We start from the raw sequence: 24,178 nt of genomic DNA, 5'->3' as shown, positions 1-24,178 counted from the left end.
TAGAGAAAGTTAGTGACTGGGAATAAAAATTCCTGTGAATGAGCAAGGAGCGAGTCACACAAAACCTTGACTAGCACTATACATATGCTCTTAGAGATCACTCTAAGTGTTCAGCTTGTATCCTGTTTGCACTTGATTCTTCCTGAGACTGCCACTCACCTTCCTCTTGACGTCGAAGGGCAAGGTGAAGACCAGTGACCAGTAGAAGGAGAGCTCCAGCATGTAGTACCAGAACAGAGAGGGCTGGAGAGGCTGTGAGAGAGGCAGAGACAGGGAAATACCCATCAGATAAATTAGTGCAAGGACTGCAAGTGGGAACTCCTTTCAAGGCAAAAGACAACTAGTGGGTTGATGCTGACTGGATGCCAGGCAGCCACCAAAGCTGCTCTGTCACTCCCCTGCACAGCTGGACAGAGAACAGAAAATATAACAAAGGGTTCATGAGTTGGGATAAGGACTGGGACAGGTTGCTCAGTCATGGGCAAAACAGATTCTGATTAGATATATGAATTAAGTTCATTGCTAACAAAATCAGAGCACAATCATGGGAAATGAAATAAACCCTTAGAAACACCTTCTCCCCTGCCCCTCCCTCCTTCCCAGCTCAACCTCAGTTAGGTTATGGTCAGTTCATCACCCATGGCTTCTCCTGCTGCTCAGGGAGAGTAATGGGTTTCCCTGCTGCACTGTGGGGTCCCTCCTCACAGTTCTTCATGAACTTCTCCAATGTAAGCCCATCCCAGGCAACAGCTCTTTGTGAACTGGCAAAATATAAGTTCATCCCATGGAAAACAAACTGCTGCAGTGTGGGTCACTCTTCCATGGGGTGCAGTCCTTCAAGGACAGGCTGCTCCAGCACACAAGCAGGACTCCTCTCTCCATGGGTCTCCCACGGAGTCACAGCCTCCCTCCCAGGCACCCCCCTACTCTGGTGTGGAAACCTCCTCCATGGGCTGTGGGTCGATCTCTGCATCCCCTGTGGATCCCCATGGGCTGTGCATGGATCTTTGCATCCCCCATGGATCCCCACGGGCTGTGGGTGGATCTCTGCATCCCCTGTGGATCCCCACGGGCTGTGGATGGATCTCTGCATCCCCTGTGGATCCCCACGGGCTGTGGGTGGATCTCTGCATCCCACATGGATCCCCAGGGGCTGCAGGGGCACAGTTGCTTCACCATGGTCATCACCACGGCTCCAGAGGAATCTCAGCTCCAGTGTCTGGAGCGCCTCCTGCTCCTCCTCCTTCACTGACCTTGGTGTCTGCAGAGTTGCTCCTCTCCCATGTTCTCAGCCTGCTCTTCTGTGGCTACAAATACAACTGTGCAATACCTTTTCATATTTTTTCTTTCTTTTTAAATCTGTTAACACAGAGGTCTTACCACTATTTCTAATTGGCCCAGCCTTGGCCAGCAGCACATTCAACCTTGAAGCCACCAGGGACTGGCTCTGCTGGACATGGAGGAAAATTCAGGCAACTTCTTACAAAAGCCACCTCTGTAGCCTCCTGATACCAAAATCAGGCTGTGACAACCCAATACAACAACCAAATCAATAAAGCTGGCTCCTGCAGCTATAGGGGAAAAATATTTCAACTGAATAACACACTCACTTACTAAATGTCATCTGTGCCAAGATGAAACCAAACAGCAGGGGGAATTCCACTTTACCATACCATGTCAAACATTTAGGGAGCCACCATGAAGATCCTGAATAATTTTAAGATTTCTTCAGCACTATTCAGATTTCTGAGCAGACAGTACAGAGTTTTAAAAACTACAATTAAACCAATTCATTATTGTGGAAAAAGAGTAGCTGAATAAATCATTCCCTTTTTAGGCTTGATTCACAGATTCTGTGAATCTGTCACAGATTTTCCAGTTTAATCAAATTGGGGGAAAATCCAACCGCAGCAGGAAATGTAATTCACATTATTTTGGGTAAATTATCTGGGCTTTTACAGCTGAGAAACTGAAAGCTTAGACCCACTCAGCAAGATCTTGTTATTTAACAAGCAATTTTTGCTGTTGTAGCAAAATATGATCTTAAACCTAAATCTATTTGATGAATAATTACTATGACTAAAGGGGCTTTGCGACCATTTCCAAAGGAACATGAAGTATTGTGCTCCCAAATACCAACTGGTTATTTATGGCCTTCATAAATTTTAGTCTGTTTTCCTTTGTAGCACCAGCAACTGGCCACAAAAGGAAACACAGCTGGATGCCCTGGGGCTTCCAGGGAGGATATGAACATCTCCCTAGCTGGTATGTGCTGGTCACACTCCAGGTTATCCAAACAGGAGCTCTGGATCAGAAGCTATTTTTTTCCCCCCAAACACTGACTGTCTGGGACAACTGGTATTTCTTTTGTCATTGTCTGTAGCACAAGGCATGGTTTGTTTAGTAGAAATTGTATTTAATACATTTGTTGTTCCTGCTAATACACAGGTTTGTCCTTGCCTTGCTCTTTGCCAGCGAGACACGACCAGCCCTGGTTTTGGTCTTTTCTGGTTGTTACAAATGTTGGAAAATGGGTGTGTGTTGGATATACAAGGAAAGGTTTTGGTAGCAGGGTGGAGGCAGGGGTGGCTTCTGTGAGATGCCAGAAGCTGCCCCCTGTCCAACAGAGCCAGTTCCAGACACCTCCAAAATGGATCTGCCACTGGCTCCATGAGCGATAGTGTCAGCACCTTGAGGACAATGTATTTAAGAATGGAAAAAAACTGCTGGGTAAGAGCGGTGTGGAGAGAGGACTGAGAGTATGAGATACAACTCTGTAGACCCTCAGGTCAGTGCAGGAGGAGGAGGAGCTCCTGGTGCTGGAGCAGAGATTTCCCAGCTGCCCATGGTGATACAGGCTGTGCCCCTGCAGCCCATGGAGGTCCACAGGGAGCAGAAATCCACCTGCAGTCCCTGGAGGACCCCTGACTAGAGAAGGGGGATGTGGCCTAAGGAAGCTCTGAGCCTGTGGAGACCCTGTGCTGGGGCAGGCTCCTGGCAGCACCTGTGGTGGACCATGATGGGGCAGTCCATTCCTAACGGACTGCATCCTGTGGAAAGGTCCCACAGTGGAGAGGTTCATGGAGAGCTGTCTCTCACTGGAGAACCTTGCTGCCAGAGCAGGGGAAGAGCTGGAGCAGGAAGAAGGAGCAGCAGAGACAAGGTGTGATGAACTGACCACAACCCCCATTCCACATCCCGCAGCACCACTGCAGCAGAGGAGGTGGAGAATGTTGGAGTCAAGTTAAGCCCAGAAAGAAGGGAGGGGTGTGGGAAGGTGTTTGTAAGATTTGGGTTTATTTCTTATTGAACTACTTTTATTTGATTAACAGTAAATTAATATTTCCCCAAGTCAAGACTGTTTTGCCTGTGTAACCAGGGAGTACTCTCTCCCTGTCCTTATCTCAACCCATGAGCCTTCTGCTGTATTTTCTCTCCCCTCTTGTCGATGTAAGACACATTCTGCAAGTGTACAGAGCAGGAGACAGAGGACCCAAGTGATACCTTCAGTCTTACGTTCCTATTCAAACCCCACTTGTTTGTATGGTTTAATTTTTACATAAGACTACAGATTTGCCCCTAAAATTTTTGCCTTCGAGCAATACTGGATTGTTCAGAGACTTGTCTTGAAAGGCATTGCCTCACTCTAGTCATTTGTCCCATTACATTTCCTGTGGCTCACACTCTTAGAATTGGGCATTACTTTTCCCTTTATGGGTTTGCAACCTCCACATACAGTCAAGGGGTCTTGCTCTAGCTTTGACTGTCAGACAAAAAACCCTGAAACATAAGACTTCACTTTCTCTTGGTAGTGACAAAATGCTCTGCCAATTCACCTTGTCTTGCATCTAGATGATACCAGACACAAAGATGTTCTTTCCAGATGAGTGTCTGGCTTTGAATTCATATGTCTTCTGTGTCTGAATTTAATTCAGTGTCCTCTTATTGTCACTAATATAATCTGATTTTCAAAAAATACAGAAACACAATACAAGATTTTTAACAAATTTTTCTTCTTGTGTGACTCACCTGTTGTGGATATCCTGTCCAGCACTCTCGGTGGTCCCAAAGCCAAGGCTTCTGCAACAAAAATGCAACATGTATGTGAGAATATCTATCGCTAAAGGACACAAAATGATTCACATGACCACTCTCAGTGTCAGAACAAAAACCTGTCACTTTATTCTCTGATTCCAGTATTTATAGATTCTCAACAATGACCAGGGATTGGATAATTAAGTTACCACCTTCCCAAGCACACTGGTCATGCGAAATGTCCATCAAAAGATGTTTCTTAGAAGGAATGTGATAAACAACTTATGTTTACAGGACTTTCTGGGAAAGTAACTAAAACTATGAAAACATTATCAGAAGGCTTAATTTTCAGGGTGACAAATATCAGAGGAGTTCTTTCCTTATCAATTGTCTAATTCCTTTAGTTACTGCTATAGACTTTGCTGTGTTTTATTACAGGCAGAGCTGGTCTCACTGTCTGGAATCCAACTGTCAAGAGATTTCCACTACAAGGACTTGCATCTGCTTGTGACATTTCCAAATTTTGGCTATTTGCCTAAAATATCACACACTATTTAGCTGTCCCAAATAAAACAGCTCAGAGAAGATCTCTCCCAACTTTCTGCAGTTTTCTACAAGCTTGATGTTGATGTTTCGAGCATTTAAAAATAATCTTACAAGTATTTAATTAGGAATATCTGTGATTTAGACAATAACACTTAAATGTGGATGGAAGGCTGAAAACTGGTGTGTAAGGTATGTGGTTTTTCCTCTAACAGTGAAGGTTATGCTGCAGTTTAAGTAACGAACCTCTGAAAAGATCCTACTCTGTTCAATAGAAAAGTTGTAGTTTAGAACTTGGCAGTTTTGAAACTTTCATAGAAACATGGCAACTAAAGTCCCCAAGAGTCCTCCCTGCATAGAGCATGCTCTGCCCAGAGCTGTGCCCAGACTGGGTCAGAGCTCACAGAACACAGCAATGCCTCACACCCACGAGGGTAATTTTCTCTAAGTTCTAGAGGGTTTCAGGTATCAGAGCTGAGGCATTTCTTCTCACTGACCACTGCTGGTTTGTGGTGATACAGAGGGGAAGCAGGAGGCAGTGGTTTTAGCTGCAGTGGTAACTTGGAACAGACACAGTCCCTGCTAACTGGGAGTGAGGTGGGGAGTAGAATTTACAGCAACTACATGTGCAGAACTAGGAGAGATGTATGATATAGAACCAGAAAAAATAAAGCAAAAACTATGAAAATCTATCTAAGCTAAACAATTATCTAAGGTAGAAAGGAACTCCAGATCCTTGAATTTCATCATTCCTCTACTCTCAGCAAATACAGCTGATTTCTGGTGGCCTATTGGAAGATAACTTTCCTTTGTTACAGGCTGTTTCACTGACTCACAGGTAGAGATTTTTGCTATCAGTCCAAAACTATTAATACAGAATTTAAACATTTGCTTTTTTCCTAAAAAAATTAGTTTCACAAAAACAAATGCAAGTTATAAAGCTACTCAGGTTACAAAGTAAGTATGTGAAAGTCAGGAAATCTCACATGTATATATGCTATGCATGTTAGTTCTTTATCCTTCTTTTTAAAGTAGTCATTTTAGTGCAATTTAGGTAACAGAATAATATATTTGCTACAGGATCTAGAGGTGCTGTCTGTAGGATGGATGTCTCCCTTTTTTGTGAAAATTGTAAGATGTGTGTTGAATAAAGACATGAGTCACAAAAAGTGAAAATGGTATTTCATCCATATAATGGACAGAAAACATGCTGAAGAATATGATTTTGTCCCTTGTTGCCACAGGGCTCTTGTACAATGCTAATTCAGACTAAATTTCAATAGCTGGTCTCAAAGAACAGCCTTCTGTCATTCTGTTTTGATGTACAAATCCACAGAACACTGAAGCTGGGATCTAGATACCTTCACTCCTCAGCCAGCTCATCCTATAATTGTCATACTTTTGAGTACTTTAAAATCTGACTTGAAAGTCTGTGTAAGTTCAAAAGTTGTTACAATGAGAGGTCACAAGGAGAGTTTGTGCCTCCTGCCTTGGGATGTGCACATTTTCAATCACTTAACTCATCAGATGGTACCAGATGACTTTGCAAAGCTCACCTAGGGAACCAGACACAGCTGAACAGTCAGCGGAACCTTTAAAACAGAGGCAACAGATGGCCAGTGCCCCTAGTCCCAGCTCAGTCACCACAGCTCAGGAACTAGAGCACGCCCATGGCTCCTATGACCATTTCTGCCTGGTTTGGCAGTTCAAACTGTATCAAGAGAACTCACTATTTATCAGATTGGAGAAAAGGCCGAGCCCTGAGCCTGAACCAATCACACCCTGGGTAAGGAAAAGAAAATTAGCAGATAAAATTATTAAACTGCAGTCTGTGCTCCAAAGGAAGCCCAGTTTCTTTACCTTAAAGAGGTATTGGATACAACACACAAACAAGCCCTGCAGCTTCCAGGTTAGGTAAGTGTTCTATCTCCTAACCTTTAGAAATTTACTTTTACACAATCCGAAATGCCTTTTCCTTTGCCAGAATAAGAGGAAACATCTTGGTTCTGGAGTCCTTAAAATATGCATGGTCCAGTATGTCTGGTCTCCTAAGTGTGCTATGCAGGGGATACACACCAACCTGTATGGAAAACCACTAGAAGAAGATCTGAAAAGGCATGTTCAACAACAAACTCTGCCATTCTTGCAGGCACTGGCTGGGTAGAACAGCAGGTGACTGCGTGTGTACTCACATCGTACAGGACAGCGAGTCCAGTGAAGAAAGAAACGATGTAAAATGTAAATCTCCAGCTATAAACAAACAAAACAAAGGGCATTAGAATCCCGTTCATTAACCCCTGAGCTGCAAATCTGTGAATCCTCACACTAATTCAAAGAATAACACCCTTAAGGCAAAGATACATGTTAGTATATTCAAGATTTGACCAAAACAATAACAGCACATTTCATTGACTTCACAAAGAGCAATTCCTTTGCTGTAGATGAGAGCAGAAGACACAAGAATCTTGCTGACTAAAATCCCAAAGAGAATAATCCCAAAACTTCCCAGCAGTAGCAGATGCATTTGTTAAAATGAAACAATGCCAATCTCTCTCCTAGGCCTTTAGAGATCCAGCCTGATAAATCTGTTATCATGTACAGTAACTAATTACTGTCACATTTGGCCCAGTGAGGAGACAGTAATGATTTACTGTGGAGGCTCTGGAGCCAAAGACAGTGATGGTGTGGAAGGAGGCCTCTAAGATGTGAACTTAGAGCATAAAAGGAAGGTTTCCCCCACATTAAGATTGTAGGAAAAAGCTTTTCCCATAGTTCTTTGCACCACCATGTTACTGTACCCCAGTTGTATGTACCCAGTTGGCCTGTGGGCTGTCCCTCCCCTTTTTACCTCATATGTTCTTTCCCCAGAAAGTTCTTCCTTCCCTGCTTCCCCATTGGCCCCAGTTTGCTGCAATCCTCCACCTCTGCTATCCCACTGGTTCTCCCTGACCCCACCTATGCAGCACTTTATCCTGTTCCTATTGGACCCTGACCCTTGGATCCACCCCCTCCAGCCCATATATATTCCTCAACCCTTGAGCGCTCTTGTTTTTGTTCCTGAATGCTTTTAGTGTGTGGTTACAATAAACCCCACTGGGACTCCATGCAAAGACCCTTCCTGGCTCTCTGTCATCGCTCAGCTATCTGTGGCATGTCTGTGTGTGTGCACGAGTGTGATTGTGGCCTGCCCAGACACTTTCCTCTCTGGAGGCGCTTTTGGGCAGGTAGTGTCACCTGACCACCTCCACCCAACGCTACAATTTACCAACATTAAACCCACATAGAAGTACATACAAACTGCCCAGTTCAGTGGACAGAGGCAGGTTACCGAAACATTCATATTGGTAGTAAGGAATGAGGGGAACTTTCATCCCAACAGAATAAACAAGTTATTAATAAACAAACCACAGGAAATATTCGAAGGAGTAAAACTGTCTAAACCAGTACTTTAATTTTCAAAAATCTCCATAACAATTCAGATGTAACTGCATATTGAGAGACTCCACCTGTCAATGAAACCCCCAGGAATTCCAATAATAAACTCTACAAAGCTGCTATGTCACATCAGAGACATTCTGTCTACAGACTGCACATGGTGACAGAGAGCAGATGGAAGGACACCATCCTCAGTGGGCTGAGGCAGAAAAGGATTTACTGTCTCCTATTTACCGTTACTATTTACTACAAGTCATCAGAGTGCAGGGAGAACTGGCTTTTCATCCAAATGGAGGTAGAATAAACATGTTGCTTTACAACTCCTTTTTCACTGTTTCTGTAAATATTTGTAACTATATGGAATGCTATAAATAAATAATACACATCCTTTTCTTCTTTTTGAATTAGGGTTTTTAGGCAGGAGTTTTGAATTACAGGTGGAGTGTTAAATGGAGCACATGCTGATGAGCTCAAAGTTGATGTCTAGCCTATGGATACACGCTTTTAGATAGATGAATACTACTCCAGGGATTTAATGATTTCTTTTGGCTATGTGGCTTTCCTGGGAGATACCAATTCCTTACACAAATAGCAGAGCAGCCTCTTGTAAATAAGGAATTCTAACCAAGCTGTGGAGAATCCTCCTTTTCTGTGGAAACCTGAGCCAGGACTGACATTCACATCTGTCTGACCGGAGATTTATTTTGTGCCTCCACATAACAAGGAGAATTTCCACACACCTTTTTCCAAGGTAGTTTTTGTTCTTAGCTCACAAGCTTCCACCCCCATGGAAGGGTGCTGTTTGTGACTTTCAGGATGCTGAAGTCAAATGACAGCAGAATCCAATCCAGCCTGTAGCTTTTGAAAGCAACAGTGTGCAAACTAGTTGCAGAAAAGGTGCAGCAGAAGGAATCTCTTTGCAGAGGCAAAAGGAAACTATGGGAAAGGCAACAGAAAGGATGCCTTTTTAGTAGGTACTGAAGCAGCAGCAAAGCAGTAAGATGTAAACAGCAGAGTTTTTCAGCTTCAAACGTGTGCCAAAGCAGGATGCCAATCTGACAAAGTGAGGGAAAGTCAGAAACAAGGGCCCAGTAAGGAATAAAGGTACAGCAGTAAAAGGAGACTTGGGATTGCAAATAAGGGGGAAAAGCAAGAAATGTTTCTGTAACAGAGGAGCAGTAGAGAATTATTTCAGAGCCAAGTGGGTCAGGGAAGACCCAAGATGCTCTTTGCACAGGGACAGAGGGCAGACAGGGAGCTGAGATCTCTTTGCATAGGGATGGAGGGCAGACAGGGACCTGGGATCTGTGCAGGGATGGAGGGCAGGGAAAGGCAGTGAGCTGTCTGTGGCGCTCAGCTCCAGTGAAAACCTGAGATCATGGCTTGTGCTCCTGCTCACCAGGCCTCGCTGAACTTCTTTGACAGGCTGGGCCGGTCCATGTTCCTCCGTCGCCGGAACCACTTTTCCACCTTCCTCACTGGCAGGTCACATTGCTTGGCTAAGCTGAGCAGCTCACCCTGGAAAACAGGTGAGGCAGCAGGTTCAGATCCAGATTCAAAGGTCTGACAGGGCAATATCTCATCTGACCCACCACAGAGCCCAGCTGGAGCCCCTGGCAGCCTAAGTCTGTTCAGGCTAAGGCATCTTCCTGAAAGCTGTCTGTTCCTAGTGTAAAGATCTTGGATACTAGAAAATCTTTCCATTCCTCTCTAATCAATTGCTTATAAATGCTAATGTTGACACTTCTCATTTCTTACGTGAACTTCCCCAGTTTCAAACAGGTCTTGTCTCCTCACATGAGTTTGTTGCCAAATCATTTCCTCACCCTGTCTTCAAGGACCAAATCCCTCAAATCAATAAAGAGCATTGCAGCTTAAACAATTTTTTATAGTTTCACACTGAATCTTGTCATGCCTCTCACCATTCTGATTCAGTATCATGATGGATGTCATGAACAGATGCAACATCATTTTACTACTGGATATTCTCCTCTTGTGGTAAACCTGTTAGGGGTAATTCTTCAGTATATAACTCATGGAAATCCTTCTTGTCCTTAAGCTGTTATGAGTTTGGCATACAACATGAAAAAAGTCTGTCACGTTTTATATTCCTACTTGGAAATGTCATCATGGTTAGCCTTATTTTTTAAGTAAAGCAATAGTTTTTTCATGGAATGCATTTACCTGAATTTGTATCTTGTGAGAGTGGCCTACATACTTTGAGCATGCTGTACAAAAATAAATTCATTACCAATTTTCAGATATGCTGCTTTCAGATATGCTGTTTTTTGTGTTCTGTTCTGGTGGTGGAGACAAACGGAGATGCTAATTTACATTCTCCAACTCTCCATCATGTGGAATTCCTCTCAAGAAATGGCTGCCAAGAACTGCAAATCTCATCTTGTACTGAACAAGTAAAAGCTGCTTCTAAGCAGTGGTTTGAGAGCTCACAGGAGAGGAAGGAAGCCAGCAGACTGGCTGAGGTGTACCTGGTGAGTGGAGAGAGCCAGGCAGCAGTTCCTGCTCCACCTCATACTGCTGTCTCATGGTGAGGATCTGCTCCAGCATCCCAGATGTGCTGGGAGAAAAGCAGCACTTCAGTGCAACGAGGCTGCAGAGAGCTGTGGGAAAAACCTGGTGGCAAAGCCAGGTCTTGAGTTAGATCTTTGCCACAGAAGCAGTTATACTCAGAAATATTTGGATTTTGGGGACAGAAAGGCAAGTGGAAGGTCAGGGACTACCACACTGACAAGTGTCCCTTAGAACACTCCTTCCCACTGCTGCAGAGATGGGCTGGCTGCACAACCCAGATCAATGCCTATGTTTTCATTTTAGACTCTTTTCCTTTATTTCTAACCCGGTACTGCATGTCCTGGGGCTCCTTCGTGCCCCACTGCAGCACAAACCAGCCTTGCCAAAGCAATATGTTTAGAGTAGGAATGTTCCTCGGGACTGGAATCCATGGTGAGGCCCCTGCTCACCCATCCTTGGTAAGAGTTCACAGCTACTGCTTCAAGGCCAAGAGAAAGCCTACAAAAACAAGCTGAAAGAAAATCAGATTCCTTTCCCTACCACAGAGTTCACACAGAGGGACTTCACTGACCAGGTTAAATTCTAATATTACCTGACAATTCACAATACTGCTAGTGGTTTTTCCCATCAGCAGCAGCCATTATAACTCTGGATCACCTTGCCAATTTCTTGAAAATCACTCTTCTTATCCCTCAGGGGAAAACTACCCACCAGTTGTGTTAGCAGGTTTCTGAAGCCCCTCACAATCGCTGTGATGATGACCAAGACTCTGGTTTCTAGCAAGGCCAATCTCAAACTCATGGACTGCATGACAACAGAATGACCCAGTCTAGGACTAGGAGATGAAGCAAGACACATTGGTTGAGCTGCAGGAACTAGCAATGTGGGAGCTCAAAGCAGATGATGTGACTAATTTTTTACAGGATTTGCCAGTAAATGGAAAGAAGCCATCACAGAGTGGCTGAGGTTGGAAGGGACCATGGAAATCACCTTGTACAATGGGCCTTGCTCAAACAGAGCCACCTAGAGCCAGGTGTCTATGACCATGTCCAGAGAGCTTTGAGTTTTCCCAAGGATATAAATTCCACAACCTCCCTGGACCCCCTCACAATAAGAAAGTACCACTGATGTTGAAGGCAGAGCCCCCTGTGTTGCAGTTTGTGCTGTGTAGATGGTAAGCAGGCAGCAGGAGCAGTCACTGTTTCTTTTGGGAGCACAGTTTCCTCCCAGGTGTTCAGAAGCAGAACTCAGAGCTGATGACATTGCAGGAGGGCCCTCTTGGCTGGCTGCTCTCAGCTAACCAGTGCTACAGCATTTCCTTCATTGAGCTTCCAGATGTGAATGGCATTGCTAAACTGAAGATTCCGAATGGGATTTTCTTTGGCTAAAGACACTAAATCTACAGGAAAGCAAAGGAAGAAGGGACTCACCTCTTTAGGGTTCTTGCGGTGTGTACTATAGAATGTTTCCAGCACAGGGTTGGGCTGAGCTTTTGGTCTCTGCTTGTCTCTCACACCCAATTTGGTACTGAGGGGCAGGGCTATGGCTCTGCAAAAGAAAACATAAAGGGTCAGCCAAAAATAGAACAGTGATTTTTGATTTTGCAGCACTGTTAAAACATGATGCAATATGTAAGAGCTGCCTCTCATATGTGAATCCAAACATGAGAATCATGTGGAGCAGGTCAAATCCCAAAATTACAGTAGAAACTGTTGGACTTGTACCCTACTGCTCTGACCTGTGGTAGTCAAAATTACATTAGGCTGGCAAGTGCTGTATCCTCCTCTGTCAACTTCAGAATCACCAATCACATGTCTCTAGCTTGCTTGCAGCTGATGGGGAGCACCACACTGATGATAAGGCCTAAATGTTGTTCCCTGCTTGATCTAGAACATGGAACATCCATCGCATGCATCTGAACTAAGGCCTTGGCTCAGGATCAAGAGGGAGGCTTTGTCAGAAGCATAGTATTAATGCAGAAGAAATGTCCTGCTGAAACAGGAATTAATTTGGTCTTGAGTAATCTACCTCTTTGTTTCCTAATATAAATCAAACACAGTTGCAAAATGAGGACATGGCAACTAGAAACCTTGTCACAAGGAATGGATGTTTGCACCAGCTGTGCATCTTCAGTCCTTCACAGTGAAATAAAGCAAAACAAAAAAAAAAAAATCTGCGTAAATAGAAAGAAGTTATCCAAGGAAAACTGTTCAGAGAATTCCTGTGCTCAACAACTCAACTCCAATACCAACACTCCCCCCTACCTCAGCAGCAGGAAACATCCTCATCGATGGCGTGAAGTGAGATTTTACATAAATACGACACAAAGAGCAAACTTGTCAAACTTTTTTTTTTTTTTTTTAAAGGACCCAAATCATCTGAATTTTACTTGAATTTCTCAAGAATTAGCTTTTCTTATTAATTGCTCCCTTTTACACACTGCCACTGGGAAAGTGTGTCTGTGCTACTACAAACTGCTGCTGAAGCTGGTTTGATCTGACACCACCAAGCAGAGGCAGCGAGAGCTGAGCCCCACATCTGCTCTGCCTGGTCACTCCTGCTTGTTGCAGTCAGCAACCTCAGGATCTCGTCCAGAGATGCCGCAGGATTCCGGGGACCAGCATGAAACACCAACTGAGACGGGCTCCCGTTCTTGAAACCATTTATTCAGCATGGGAACAAACTCAGGTCCAGAACAGAGAGCCCCGAACAGAGGCACAGCAGGGGTTTTTGAGGGACAGAACCCCCGAGGGTCTCCATCTTTGAGGGTGGAGTTCAGGGTCAGGGACCAGTAGAAACACACCAAGGGAGAACCCCCCAGGGACTCAAACCCAATCAGAACCCCTGGGCCACCCTTCACAAGGGGTTTGGGGTGGGACAATGTTAACTCTTTGTCTCCCTGAGGCACACTGCCACACCTGCTGTCCAGGGAAGTCCTCTGATCAGTTCTCCATAATGATCTGGACACAGAGTAAGATTTTTTTTCACTTTGCTTAAAAAAGCTGCAAAAGCTATTTCACTATGCAGGTGTTTAAAGGTGTTCTACTTCAAAATAGTAAGGGGTGTATTTATGGCTGTGATTAGCTGGTATGGTTACCTGTTGTTTCTGCTAGTCATAGAGCTTATGCTCCGTATGCATGTCTTTAGGGACTATTTCAGGTCCAACATCCTTCAGAAGGGTCTTTTAGAAGTTTTCTTTTCAAGAACTCATTTCTTAATTTAATTAACAAGTATTAAAAACAATTTTATAAAAAGACCTCCTACCTAAGGGATGATGTAACTTCTGTTAAACCACAGAATGCTCATTCATTTTGGTCACTCATATAACAGCTCATTCTCACTTTTCTTTTGCATAGTGTCCTAGGTTGAGAGGTTTTCTCCCAAATTTGCGCTAAACCAGGACAATAGCCAACCCACCTGCCTGTATATCACTTGTTCTGTTTCATAATCTCTAGGAAATTCCTTTGGCATCACTGGCTGTAGGAACATTCAAAGATTTACCAAGACCAATAAAAATTACATGTTTCTACCATAAAAGAAGGGCCAGGGATAAGTGTGCTTGCTGGCAACACATAGTGATCACAAAAACATGGTGATCACAAAAGCATTGAGTAGTTTCAGTGAAATTTAGCAGCACTCTGGCACTACTGCTAGATGGCAAAGGAATATAGCCATCACTGGGAATTCTGGGTTTTGGTTCTGACAGTTGTCAAGGAATGTTTAAGTGCATCTAATGACTTTTTTAATATGAAGTGATTGGTTTAATAAGAGTGATACTGGACCAGCAGGTCTTGTGCTAAGAACAGTAACACAGTATTTCAGTAATATCCATAACTCCACTGAAGCTGCACCAACATCTACTTTAAGCTCTGCACTAGATCTTGGTTCTTGTATTAAACAGTTCCTTGAAGTGGGCCTGATCTTTCTCTTTCAAAGATTCAATTCTATTGTTGAAAACAACCTTATTGCCATTTCTTATCAGGCCACATTGGGAACTGAAAGGTATGAAATTTTCCAGACGCATTGAAGCAAAGATAATGTTTCTGTCAGGTGTCAACACAGCTTGCCAACAAATTTACTTTACTGGAAAATTAAAGTGTCCTGACAAATTTCTTAATTTGGTTTAATCCCTGCTTCTCTGTATTTCCTGCTGATTTCTTATGGTCATGGCATAAAATCTCACTATAACAGAAACAAGCCTAGTTGGCTTGTTTGACAAGTGGATGAAGACAGGGTGTAACCAGTTACAATTACTTTGTTGTTGAGGTTTTGGGTTTACCCATGATTTATGGAACCAATCCTACTTTACGAACATCATTGGGAAATCAAGGCATGAAATTCTTCCTAAGGGACATTTGCACATATTGTTTGTATGCTCTGATGCAGTTCTCAGTTAAGGCCTGTTCAAAACACAACACAAAGAGGATGATGCTTGTACTGATTTCAGCATCACAAATATGTAATCTCAGTGGCAGGGACAGCCTCATCATGGCACTTTATCAGCACTCTGCAAGACAAAAGGGTAAATCTGAGGACTAAACTGTACCCCTCTCAGAATTAGACACAGTCAGGGAGATGATTCTCATCACCAGCCCACTTCTCCATCAGTGAGCATCTCTCATTCCATGGTTTACATGGCAGAGGTCTGACCAAGGCACTTTATTCAGTAATCACAGAACAAACTGCAAAATCTGCTGAAGTTCAAACTAAATGGATTTATCATGAAGGGGCTTAAACTACTACTCCCCCACCTTTCAAAGTGGGCTACAATCCTGCAGAGGCTTTCAGAGTTAGTGTGAGACACAAGAAAATTTAATGTTGGGGGTGGATTTTTTCTATTAGTTATAAGGGTGCCACTTGCAAATACCTTGAAGTACTAAGAAATGCAGAACCAGTGAAAGCAGCAATCTGAACTTCTATTCTTTGAATTGCACTGTCTCTTTAGCCTCCTGCTTTCCTTCGGCATAGAGCTATCTGTTCCTGGCATAGTCTCTGCCTTCTCCTGCTTGCAGGAGAATGTTTCACACCAGTTAAACTGACTGTTCCATTTGATACAAGGTCTGGATTCACCACAGTGCTGTTGTCCAAACTGAGTCAGGTCTGTTTTCAGTTAAATGCTGCAGCATGTCCCTCATCTTTGCACCAAGCCCTGCCTGTAAGACCTTAACAGGATACTGTTTCCAGATCCTTCCTGATTAACTAAACAACAGAAGTCTTTATGCAAAATAAACTTTAGAAAGGTACATTTCTAAATAAAATACTCAGAATTGGTATCCTTTGTTTCTTCTGGTTTTATGTTCAAGTATCTGTTCCTGACAGATGAAAAGCATCCATTCCTTTAAATGTACAGCTCACATCTTGTCACCAGCCTCCCACAAAGATACCCAGTATTTCTGACTAAAATCCTCTTCTAGTGAAATCTGGGAGCTGTGTGGATTCAAATTCAGTGACAGCTCCTTTCAATTGCAAAACATCCAAAAATCCCTGGGCAAGTCCAAAATCAGACAATCAAAAATTGTATGTAAAGTCTGGTTTTCAATGGCTTTACTATCCGTCAAAGCACTTTAGTTGCCACATTTTACTAACTATGCAGGCAAGAAACACTTTTCAATATTCCTTCAGGATTCCAAGGACTTGATTTTTATTGAAATAGTCTTAAACATTACATAACTAGAAGAGAAGCCAACATCCTTGCATGACTATGTCCAGGGAAAAGTTCTGCTGAGGTATAAAGCTCCAAATTATGGTTACAGGATGTATCTCCTACTCACAAGCGTAATCTGGAAACATTGAAGGAACAGGGGAGGTTCCCAAGTTCTAGGTCCTCTCTTTTCTCAGGACATCATTAACTGCTTCCCCCAGTTCCTGCCTCAGTACTGTGGCCTAGATCAGCACAGCAGCAGTGATGGGCTTTCTATTCTCCAGGACTGAACCCACTTTTTCCCCACCTTCCTCAGCACAAACCAGCTCACAGGGGTGTTGCTTCATGACCTGTGAGCTGTTTCTTCTCCCCCAGGGCTGCACCCACAACCTCCTCAGCTCTCCCAGGTCACACCCAGACATTGCAGGTCCTCCTCCCACAGCCACCACCTCATCCCCAGCATAGCTGGCTCTTAGAAGGATGTTGCTGTCTCAGTTTCCCCAGTGCAAAAGAGAGGAAAATCCATCCTTGAGGAAGCAGATTCTTTCACAAGTTTAATGCCCAAAAAAAAGATGAAACAATTGGTCTCAGCACAGTGTCTGATGCAGGCATCACAGAAAATCCTCCAGACTTCCCCTGCCTCTTATTATTTACCTGGATTTCTGATAGTTAAATCACATTATAACATGTCTGAAATCCCAAAGCAGGCACCACCAGGAACTATCTAGAAAGAAAAAAGCTCAGTACCCAACGCACAGTTGCAAATAATAGCTGGTGGTGGCTGAGGGTAGAATAAATTGCCAGAGGCAAGCTACAGCCACCAAACCCAAACCTATCTACTAGTTACAGCCACTCATTTTGATCTGCAGACCAAGTGTACAAAGATATATAGTCAGGGTTATCTACACAGAAAATGAGAAATAAACACACATTTCCTTCTGCAATTCTCAAACTTGGTGTAAATTATTTTAAACAGGGCCAGTGCCACTGTTTAAAGATACAGATAAGGCAATGGAGAAACTGAGGGCTGGATCCACACCTCACCTTCCCACAGGAAGCTTTCTTCTCCAGCATGAACTGGATGTGAAACACTAATGATTCAGAATGAGAAAAAGTCATGCTGAAATAAATGACTGCAGAGTTAGGACAAACAAGAATACAGCTCAGAACACTGGCTTGTAATTTGCATAGGTAAAATAGTGCAATGATTATAGGTTTCCTGCACCTGTAAAATGGGCTTGTGATGTTATCTTTTTCAAGGGTGTGACATGCAGCTTTTATTAAATGAAGTTTGTGAATCAAAACAGCTTTAAAATTAATGAGTAAGACCAGGCCTGTAGAAACACTCCCAGCTGAGGCAGCACTTGGATGGGAAAGAAAAAATCTTTTTACTTGGCCATTGGCATCTAAAAGCAGATGAAAAAGATATTTAGATTGACTATTAGTGGTATGCATGAGGAAGGCAAATAAAGGACAGAGTCCCAGAAGCACAGAATCGATGCTGAAAGGGGCCTCAGGAGATCACCAGACCAACTACGCTGCTCCAGCAGAGCCAGCTCCAGCAGGCTGGGTGGGCTGTGTTCAGCTGGGTGTCATGTATCTCTGCCCATGCAGACTCCTTCCCCCTCTGGAGAAACTGTTCCAATGTTTGACCATCCTCACAGTAAGAAGAGAGTTTTTGTATGTGCAGATAGAGCATCATGCATTTCTGTTTGTGCCCATTGCCTCGTATCCTGTCGTGAGCCACCACAGGGAAGACTTTGACTCCTCCGTTTTCCTGACCATGTCTTGCATTGGGGAGCCATAAATTGTCCAAGTGCCAGTCACTGTGGCACATGGACTCAATTTCCAGCTCCACACCAGAAGTGCATCCATGTCACTGACCAGCAGGGCCTGCCTGAAGGAGTACAGAGTCCAGCCAGGTTTCACGCATCAGCAGGGAAGAAATGTGAGTCACTTGTGTTTTAATGGCTACTTAGAGCACCTTGGTTTCCACATGAGTAGAGGTAACCAGGATGCCTGTGTCCCCAGGAAAGTGCATGATAAAAACCATGGAATTTATGGAATGCATAAACATATTGTTTACAAAGAAGAGATTTTAATTCCAATTTTGTATCATCCTAAAATTATTATTTCAGTAATTATCCACACATTTTGTTTTAATAAAATGCCCCAACTTGCAGCCAGTATTTTTACATAAAAACATTCTTACAGGAGAGCTCTGAATCATTTCAACTTCTATATGCTTTTCCAAGTACCCTTGTGTCACAGAGAATCTGTAGAAGAAAAATCTTTCTAGTCAACTGGAAAGTCCATTTCCATTTTGTTGTGCAGCCACTTTTCAAAAAAGAATAAAATGTTTTTTAAATTGTCATTTTTACCCTTCTTTCTAAAGTTAAAACCACTGAAGATTTCAAAAGATTACCTCTTCAAAGAGCTACTAAGAATACTGGGTTTTGAATATACTGAAAAACACATTAACGTGTATTCAAAATCATGAAAGTGGACTTGCTCTGCAGTCTTGACAATGGTTAATCCTGTAGTAAATCTCAGTTTTCCACCAGCAAATCATGTTGTGTCACCAATCACATTACCTACTGACCAAACTGAATAAAGCAATGGCACCAGTTCAGGACTTTAATGAAACTCAGAGTCAATGATACCTGCAGGATTTCTTGCTATACCTTCATCATAATCCCCAAATTTTCTGTCCTGAATTGTAACGTGTAAAACACTCAAATGGTTCTGGCCAGAAAGCTCCTTCAGTCAGAGTAACTACTTGTGCCAGCACTGGAGGATATCACAGAGTTTGCAAAAAGCAGCCCCAAAAGCAGATCTGGTAGAATGGGAGGAGCAGAAATCCTGGCCCAGCACTGGGGGGTCTGTAGCAACCTCAAGTTAGAGGAAGGAGCTATGAATGCCTCTCCACAGGAGTGGAGGGCAGTGGCACTGCTGAGCCCACATGTGCTCAGCACCACACACACCCTGTGCTAGGCAGGGCTGATGCTCAGGGCACAGGATTCAGCCCAATCTGATGCATCTTGTTCAGGATTGTCTATCAAGTGCAATACTCCAGATCCCCATCACCCATGATAAAGGAGACTTAAACGTATGATGGAGCCTTAATATGATTTCTGCCACACTTGACCCAGAAACAGCAAGTAGTATGCAACACACACAAACCAGCAAAGCACACATATCAACCTCATCTAGACTGACATGTTTTATGTGTAGGAAGTCACAATGCTTGCAATTAGACCTTAAGGGTAGGGCTTGTGCTCTACATTCAACACACTTCTTTAGCCAGTACACAGGGCTGAAAAGAAGGAGCTGAAAAATGTATCTATGTCAGCAGACTTTGGGACATGGAGTCTCTGTGGACGACTCCAGTCATGCATTGGCACAGATAATAAAGCCAGCTTTTGGACCCAAACTGCTCCCATTGTACTTAAGAAACCCCAAACAATATTAAATTACTTACCTTTCAAAGGCACATCGAATGACTATCAAGATTAAAGCAAAAGGAATACTGAGCAGGAGATCACGAGGTTGAGGGTAATGAGTGTCTTCAGATTCTTGCATGTCCTCCCAGGTGATTCCTGGGGGCAGCCAGAACTCGTGCTGCCACAGCCACTCATACAGAGAGCGAGCCATCCTGGAAGGAGGAGAGAGCAGAATAAAGTGAGCCCTGCACACAGGAAGACCTGTCAGCACAAGCCAGTGAAGCCAAGGAAGGATTACACCCTTGCTGAGGTTGCATCTGGCTGTTGAAGCAGAACAGCTGTGGGATGCAACACTGCCCAAGGAACTGATAACCTGCTCACAGATTCTTATCATGTGCTTGGTAAATGCTGACTCCTGGCACCAAACCAAAACAGGGTTAAAATGGAGAAAAGTGCCTCAGAATTTAACAGAGTATTAGTGTCAAACTTCTCAGGTTCACAGATTCCTCTCTACAACTTGGCATTGTGGGGATGTGGCAAATCTGCTCTACTTTTTATGTATATATCCTTATTTTTCAATTTTTGATATTTTCTATTTATTTGTTTCTATTTACAGACTGTAATTCCATTATCTGTGTGTGTATGTGTATGCATTATACTTATTATTCTGAGACTTCACCTTATAAAGGAAAAAAACCTCAGCTTTTCGCCTTGAATTGTTAAGGAAGGTACTACCAGGTAAGAATTGTTGTGCTGGGTGGATGTTGTGCTGGATTCTTAATGTAATTTTAAAGACCATGTTTGAATGTGGAATCTTTGTGTATTATCAGTGTCTTTATTATCAGAATCTTCATGTATGATCAGTGAATTTAGCAGCAAAAAGGGCAGCAGAATATTGATATGACCATTCAACACACAAATACTGTTTCTAGATAACTCTACCTCATACACAGATGTGAGCTGCTCCGCCCTCCAATACAGGTTGCTCATTCTTAGCTGTAACCAACATCCCAAACACAAGCTCTGAAGTCAAACACACTATGTGCAGGCACAGAAGAAGGAAATGGGAATGAAATGTCCATTGAGATAATCAAAACAGTGCACAGGAAATGCCACCTTAGGAAACCGAGGGAAAAAGCATACAATTTAAGTGTCTGGCCCAAGTATTAGAAAGCTTCTCTCCAAGCACAGACCTAAGGCCTGGCCCATTTTCTGCAAGAACTGCCCATCAAATAAAAAATGAATCAGTCATTTTATTTTGAAGGTATCTTTAATTCTGATGCAATTTCTCTGTTAAACTCATTCTATAATTTTGGAGTCTGAGGGACATTTTCTGAATCACAGCCATGGAGTCATAGAATGGGCTGGGTTAGACAGGACCTTGAATCTCATCGCTACCACGGGCAGGGACACCTTCCAGTACCCCAGGGTGCTCCAAGCCCTGTCCAGCCTGGCCTTGGACACTCCCAGGAATTCAGGGGCAGCCACAGCTGCTCTGGGCATCCTGTGCCAGGGCCTCTCCACTCTCATGGGGTAGAATTTCTTCCTAATATCTAATCTAAATCTTCTGTCTCTCAGTTTGAAGCCATTTATCCATGTGCTGTCATTCCAAGCCCTCTCTCCATCTCTCTTGTAGGCTCCCTTCAGGCACGGGAAGGAAATCTAACATCTCTTCTTGATTTGGACTTTACTATTCACCTCAATGTGTCTTTTGATCTGACTACAACAGGGAAGAACACGATGCTGTTTCTTCAAATTTGAGTAATTTCTCCTGGCACATGCACAGTCAATTTGGTTTGAGGACAAAGCTGATTAAAAACATAGTGTAAATAATAGTGAGTGGATGCAAACTTTCTAATCACTTATAGAAAACCACTTATTACATATAGGATTTATATATCATATAAAGAAAGCAGGAAAACATTCCCCTTTTTCCCCAAAGAGAATGGAAAACCAGCTTATGAAAAATGCATTCTCCTCCTCCACTGTGAACTGCCTGATTTCAGTTTTTCATAGTAAAACTCACAGCATAAAAATCCTCCTAAAAATCAAGAGCCTGACGTACTGAAGAACTGCAACCAAAAGAAGTGGAAATATGGCTTCACTAGCACTGGAAATAACATCTAAGTCTTTCACCAGAGTTCAGTTTGACAATAATGAATAGTATTTTCTTTCTGGTGTAGCTTCTGGGCCACTGGAAACTTGCAGTTTTGATCCCACTTCCAGGCTGCACTCCATTCCTTATTCTAGCTCTCCTTCCAGACAATGCCTGGACAAAAACCACTGGCACACAAAATGGAGATAAACAGGGTTTATAGACTCATCAAATCCTGTTTTAAGAGCCTGACAAGCAGAATGCAACAGTTTTTTAACTGCCTGTCAAATCTCAACTCTCTACATCCCTCTGGGGCCTAGAGTATAACCTACCTGTCCACACCAAGGTTGTCTGGAGGTGGGAACATCTGCTATCAACCACCTGTTCCTCTGGCAGGCCTGTAGGATCCTTTAGCAACAGCTCCCTTCCTTCACCTTTAGTGCTCCAGCAAAAACACCTGAAGCCAGGACCATGGAGGTTGGTGTCAGCTCAGTGGTGACAGAACTAGCTGAAGCACACATACACACCTGCCAGAAAAAGCTTTTCAGACTACTCAGTAAACATGCTGCTCACCCGTACAGCTCCATTTGGGTGACACAGCCCTGTACCCATGGGACAGGGCGACTGAACCTCCAAGCCTCAGTGAACCATTTTTTCAGGATATCCCCAAACTTCCTATTGACCGTGTGAACTCCATAATAGTCTGCATTTTTAGAGCAGAGTTTGTCTGTGTAGAAGCAAACTGTATATGGGCTTAGCCTAAAATTAATTCAACATCCTGTCACCATGAAGCATGGTGACACCACACCAAAACAGCTTGTGCACTTTAGACAGTACTGGATACCAGCTTGGAAGAGCCAGATAACCTAAGTGAGGTGCCTGAATTGAAAAGAACTTTAGAGGCATTGAACATATCAACCTCAAAACGCTGTTAAACTTTTTCAGCTGTTAAAAATCTCAGCTCTAAACAGGAAAAGCATTAGGAATACCTAGGAGAACTCCAGGGAGAAATTCCTTCTTGGCTCAGCTCTTCAAAAAACATCTCTTCAGTAGATTCTCCCACTGTGTAGACAGAAGGCATGCTGCAGAAAGCTGCCATCACAGCCAGCTTTGCAGCTATACAATCCCACATTCTCCCTCCAGAACTGAATATATCTGGCAACAACACAAAACCACACTTGATAGAGAACAGCAGCTGAACTGCACTGGGGACTCTCTGTGGGAGAATACAAAATAAATGTCCAATTTGCTTAGGGGGAATATATATAGATTCAAAGTGCTAAGGAAGCAAACAGGCATTACCTAATCAACTCTCATGTGCAAAATGCAGATAGTCACGATTACCCTCATGGAATATTTCTTCATCTTCGCAGCTGTCTTTAAGCTTCTACACATTGCAAAAATACAGAACAGGATACGACATGAAGCAACACATATGTCTTTTTGTAATTTATACAGGTCAAGTTCTCAAGTCAAGGCTGCTGGAAGGCTGAAGACAATGGTGTGTCTAAAAGGCCCTTTGAGCACCCAGAGAAAAGTGTGTGTGTGTGTGGGCCCATTTCTTTCTCACAAGTTCTTTACCCTTCACACAGCATCTATCCTGCACTGTAGCTTTGTAACGTGAGAACCAAGCCCTTCAGCTCTGAATACAGGTGTAACAGAGAAGACACTCCCTCACACAGAGCTCAGCAAGAACAGAGATAAACAATACTGGGAAACACTGGACAGATCAACGTAAGGACTTCACAAACAGCCAACAAAGTAGTAAATGCTGAAAGAACAACTTTGGTTGTTTGTAGAAAGTACATGTAAGGATGAAATCAAAACCAGAGAAGTATCACAGCTACACCATGGGGACAAAGAGGACAAGGCTTTGGCACTTCCTAAGCCCATAGTGCAGCAAGAGGAGACAGGCAAAGTAGAATTCACTGAGGTCCTTTGAGGTGACACAGTCAGAAGGTCTTGAAGCAACTGGATTCTGCAGCCCAGTAGCCCCATCCACTGTATTTACTTTGCTGAATCTTGCCTTTCCTGGTGCTGCTTGGTTTTTTTGTTTTTTATGAACATGGTGGCTTTATCTGAATCCACAGTATTACAAAGGTCTCTGCTGTTGGGCTTGCAGAGCTGCTCCAAAGAGAGCAGGAACTGCTGCATCTGCAGTGCCTGCAGCAGAGCAGCACTGCAGAGTTCCCCACCCTGAGCCACAGAACACCACTGTACTTAACCCCTTGGGGCCAGGTTTATACTTGGTTTTGCTTTCGAAGCAGAACTGTTTGAGAAGAAGCAGGACATCCAGCTAAAGAGGTTACTCCTTGTCTCACAGGTAAAACGGCTAAGCAGGTTTATCCAGGCAACTGTTGCTTACATATTCAAAGAGTTACTCTGCTGCTTCACTTACAGACTCCATTCCCAAGCAAAACATGAATATATAGGTACACAAATATTCATGTAAAT

General features: G+C 43.3%; 1 protein-coding gene across 4 annotated transcripts in view; it reads right to left on the bottom strand.

Moving 5' to 3' along the window:
- Nucleotides 1–24,178, bottom strand: part of CERS4 (ceramide synthase 4) — a 59,636-nt gene that overhangs the window by 6,190 nt on the left and 29,268 nt on the right. For all 4 annotated transcript variants that reach the window (XM_058858613.1, XM_058858617.1, XM_058858614.1 and 1 more), the window contains 6 exons: nt 19,668–19,841; nt 11,976–12,093; nt 9,413–9,531; nt 6,771–6,828; nt 4,030–4,080; nt 160–252 (listed from right to left, as the gene is read on the bottom strand). In XM_058858613.1, coding sequence (XP_058714596.1) covers nt 160–252; nt 4,030–4,080; nt 6,771–6,828; nt 9,413–9,531; nt 11,976–12,093; nt 19,668–19,841 — 613 coding nt within the window. The remainder of the gene's footprint in view (nt 1–159; nt 253–4,029; nt 4,081–6,770; nt 6,829–9,412; nt 9,532–11,975; nt 12,094–19,667; nt 19,842–24,178) is intronic.

Source organism: Poecile atricapillus, chromosome 28, assembly GCF_030490865.1.
Source record: "Poecile atricapillus isolate bPoeAtr1 chromosome 28, bPoeAtr1.hap1, whole genome shotgun sequence".
NCBI classification, from domain to species: domain Eukaryota; kingdom Metazoa; phylum Chordata; class Aves; order Passeriformes; family Paridae; genus Poecile; species Poecile atricapillus.
Note: the sequence above shows the minus strand (reverse complement) of the source record. Positions and strands in the feature narration are given on the sequence as shown.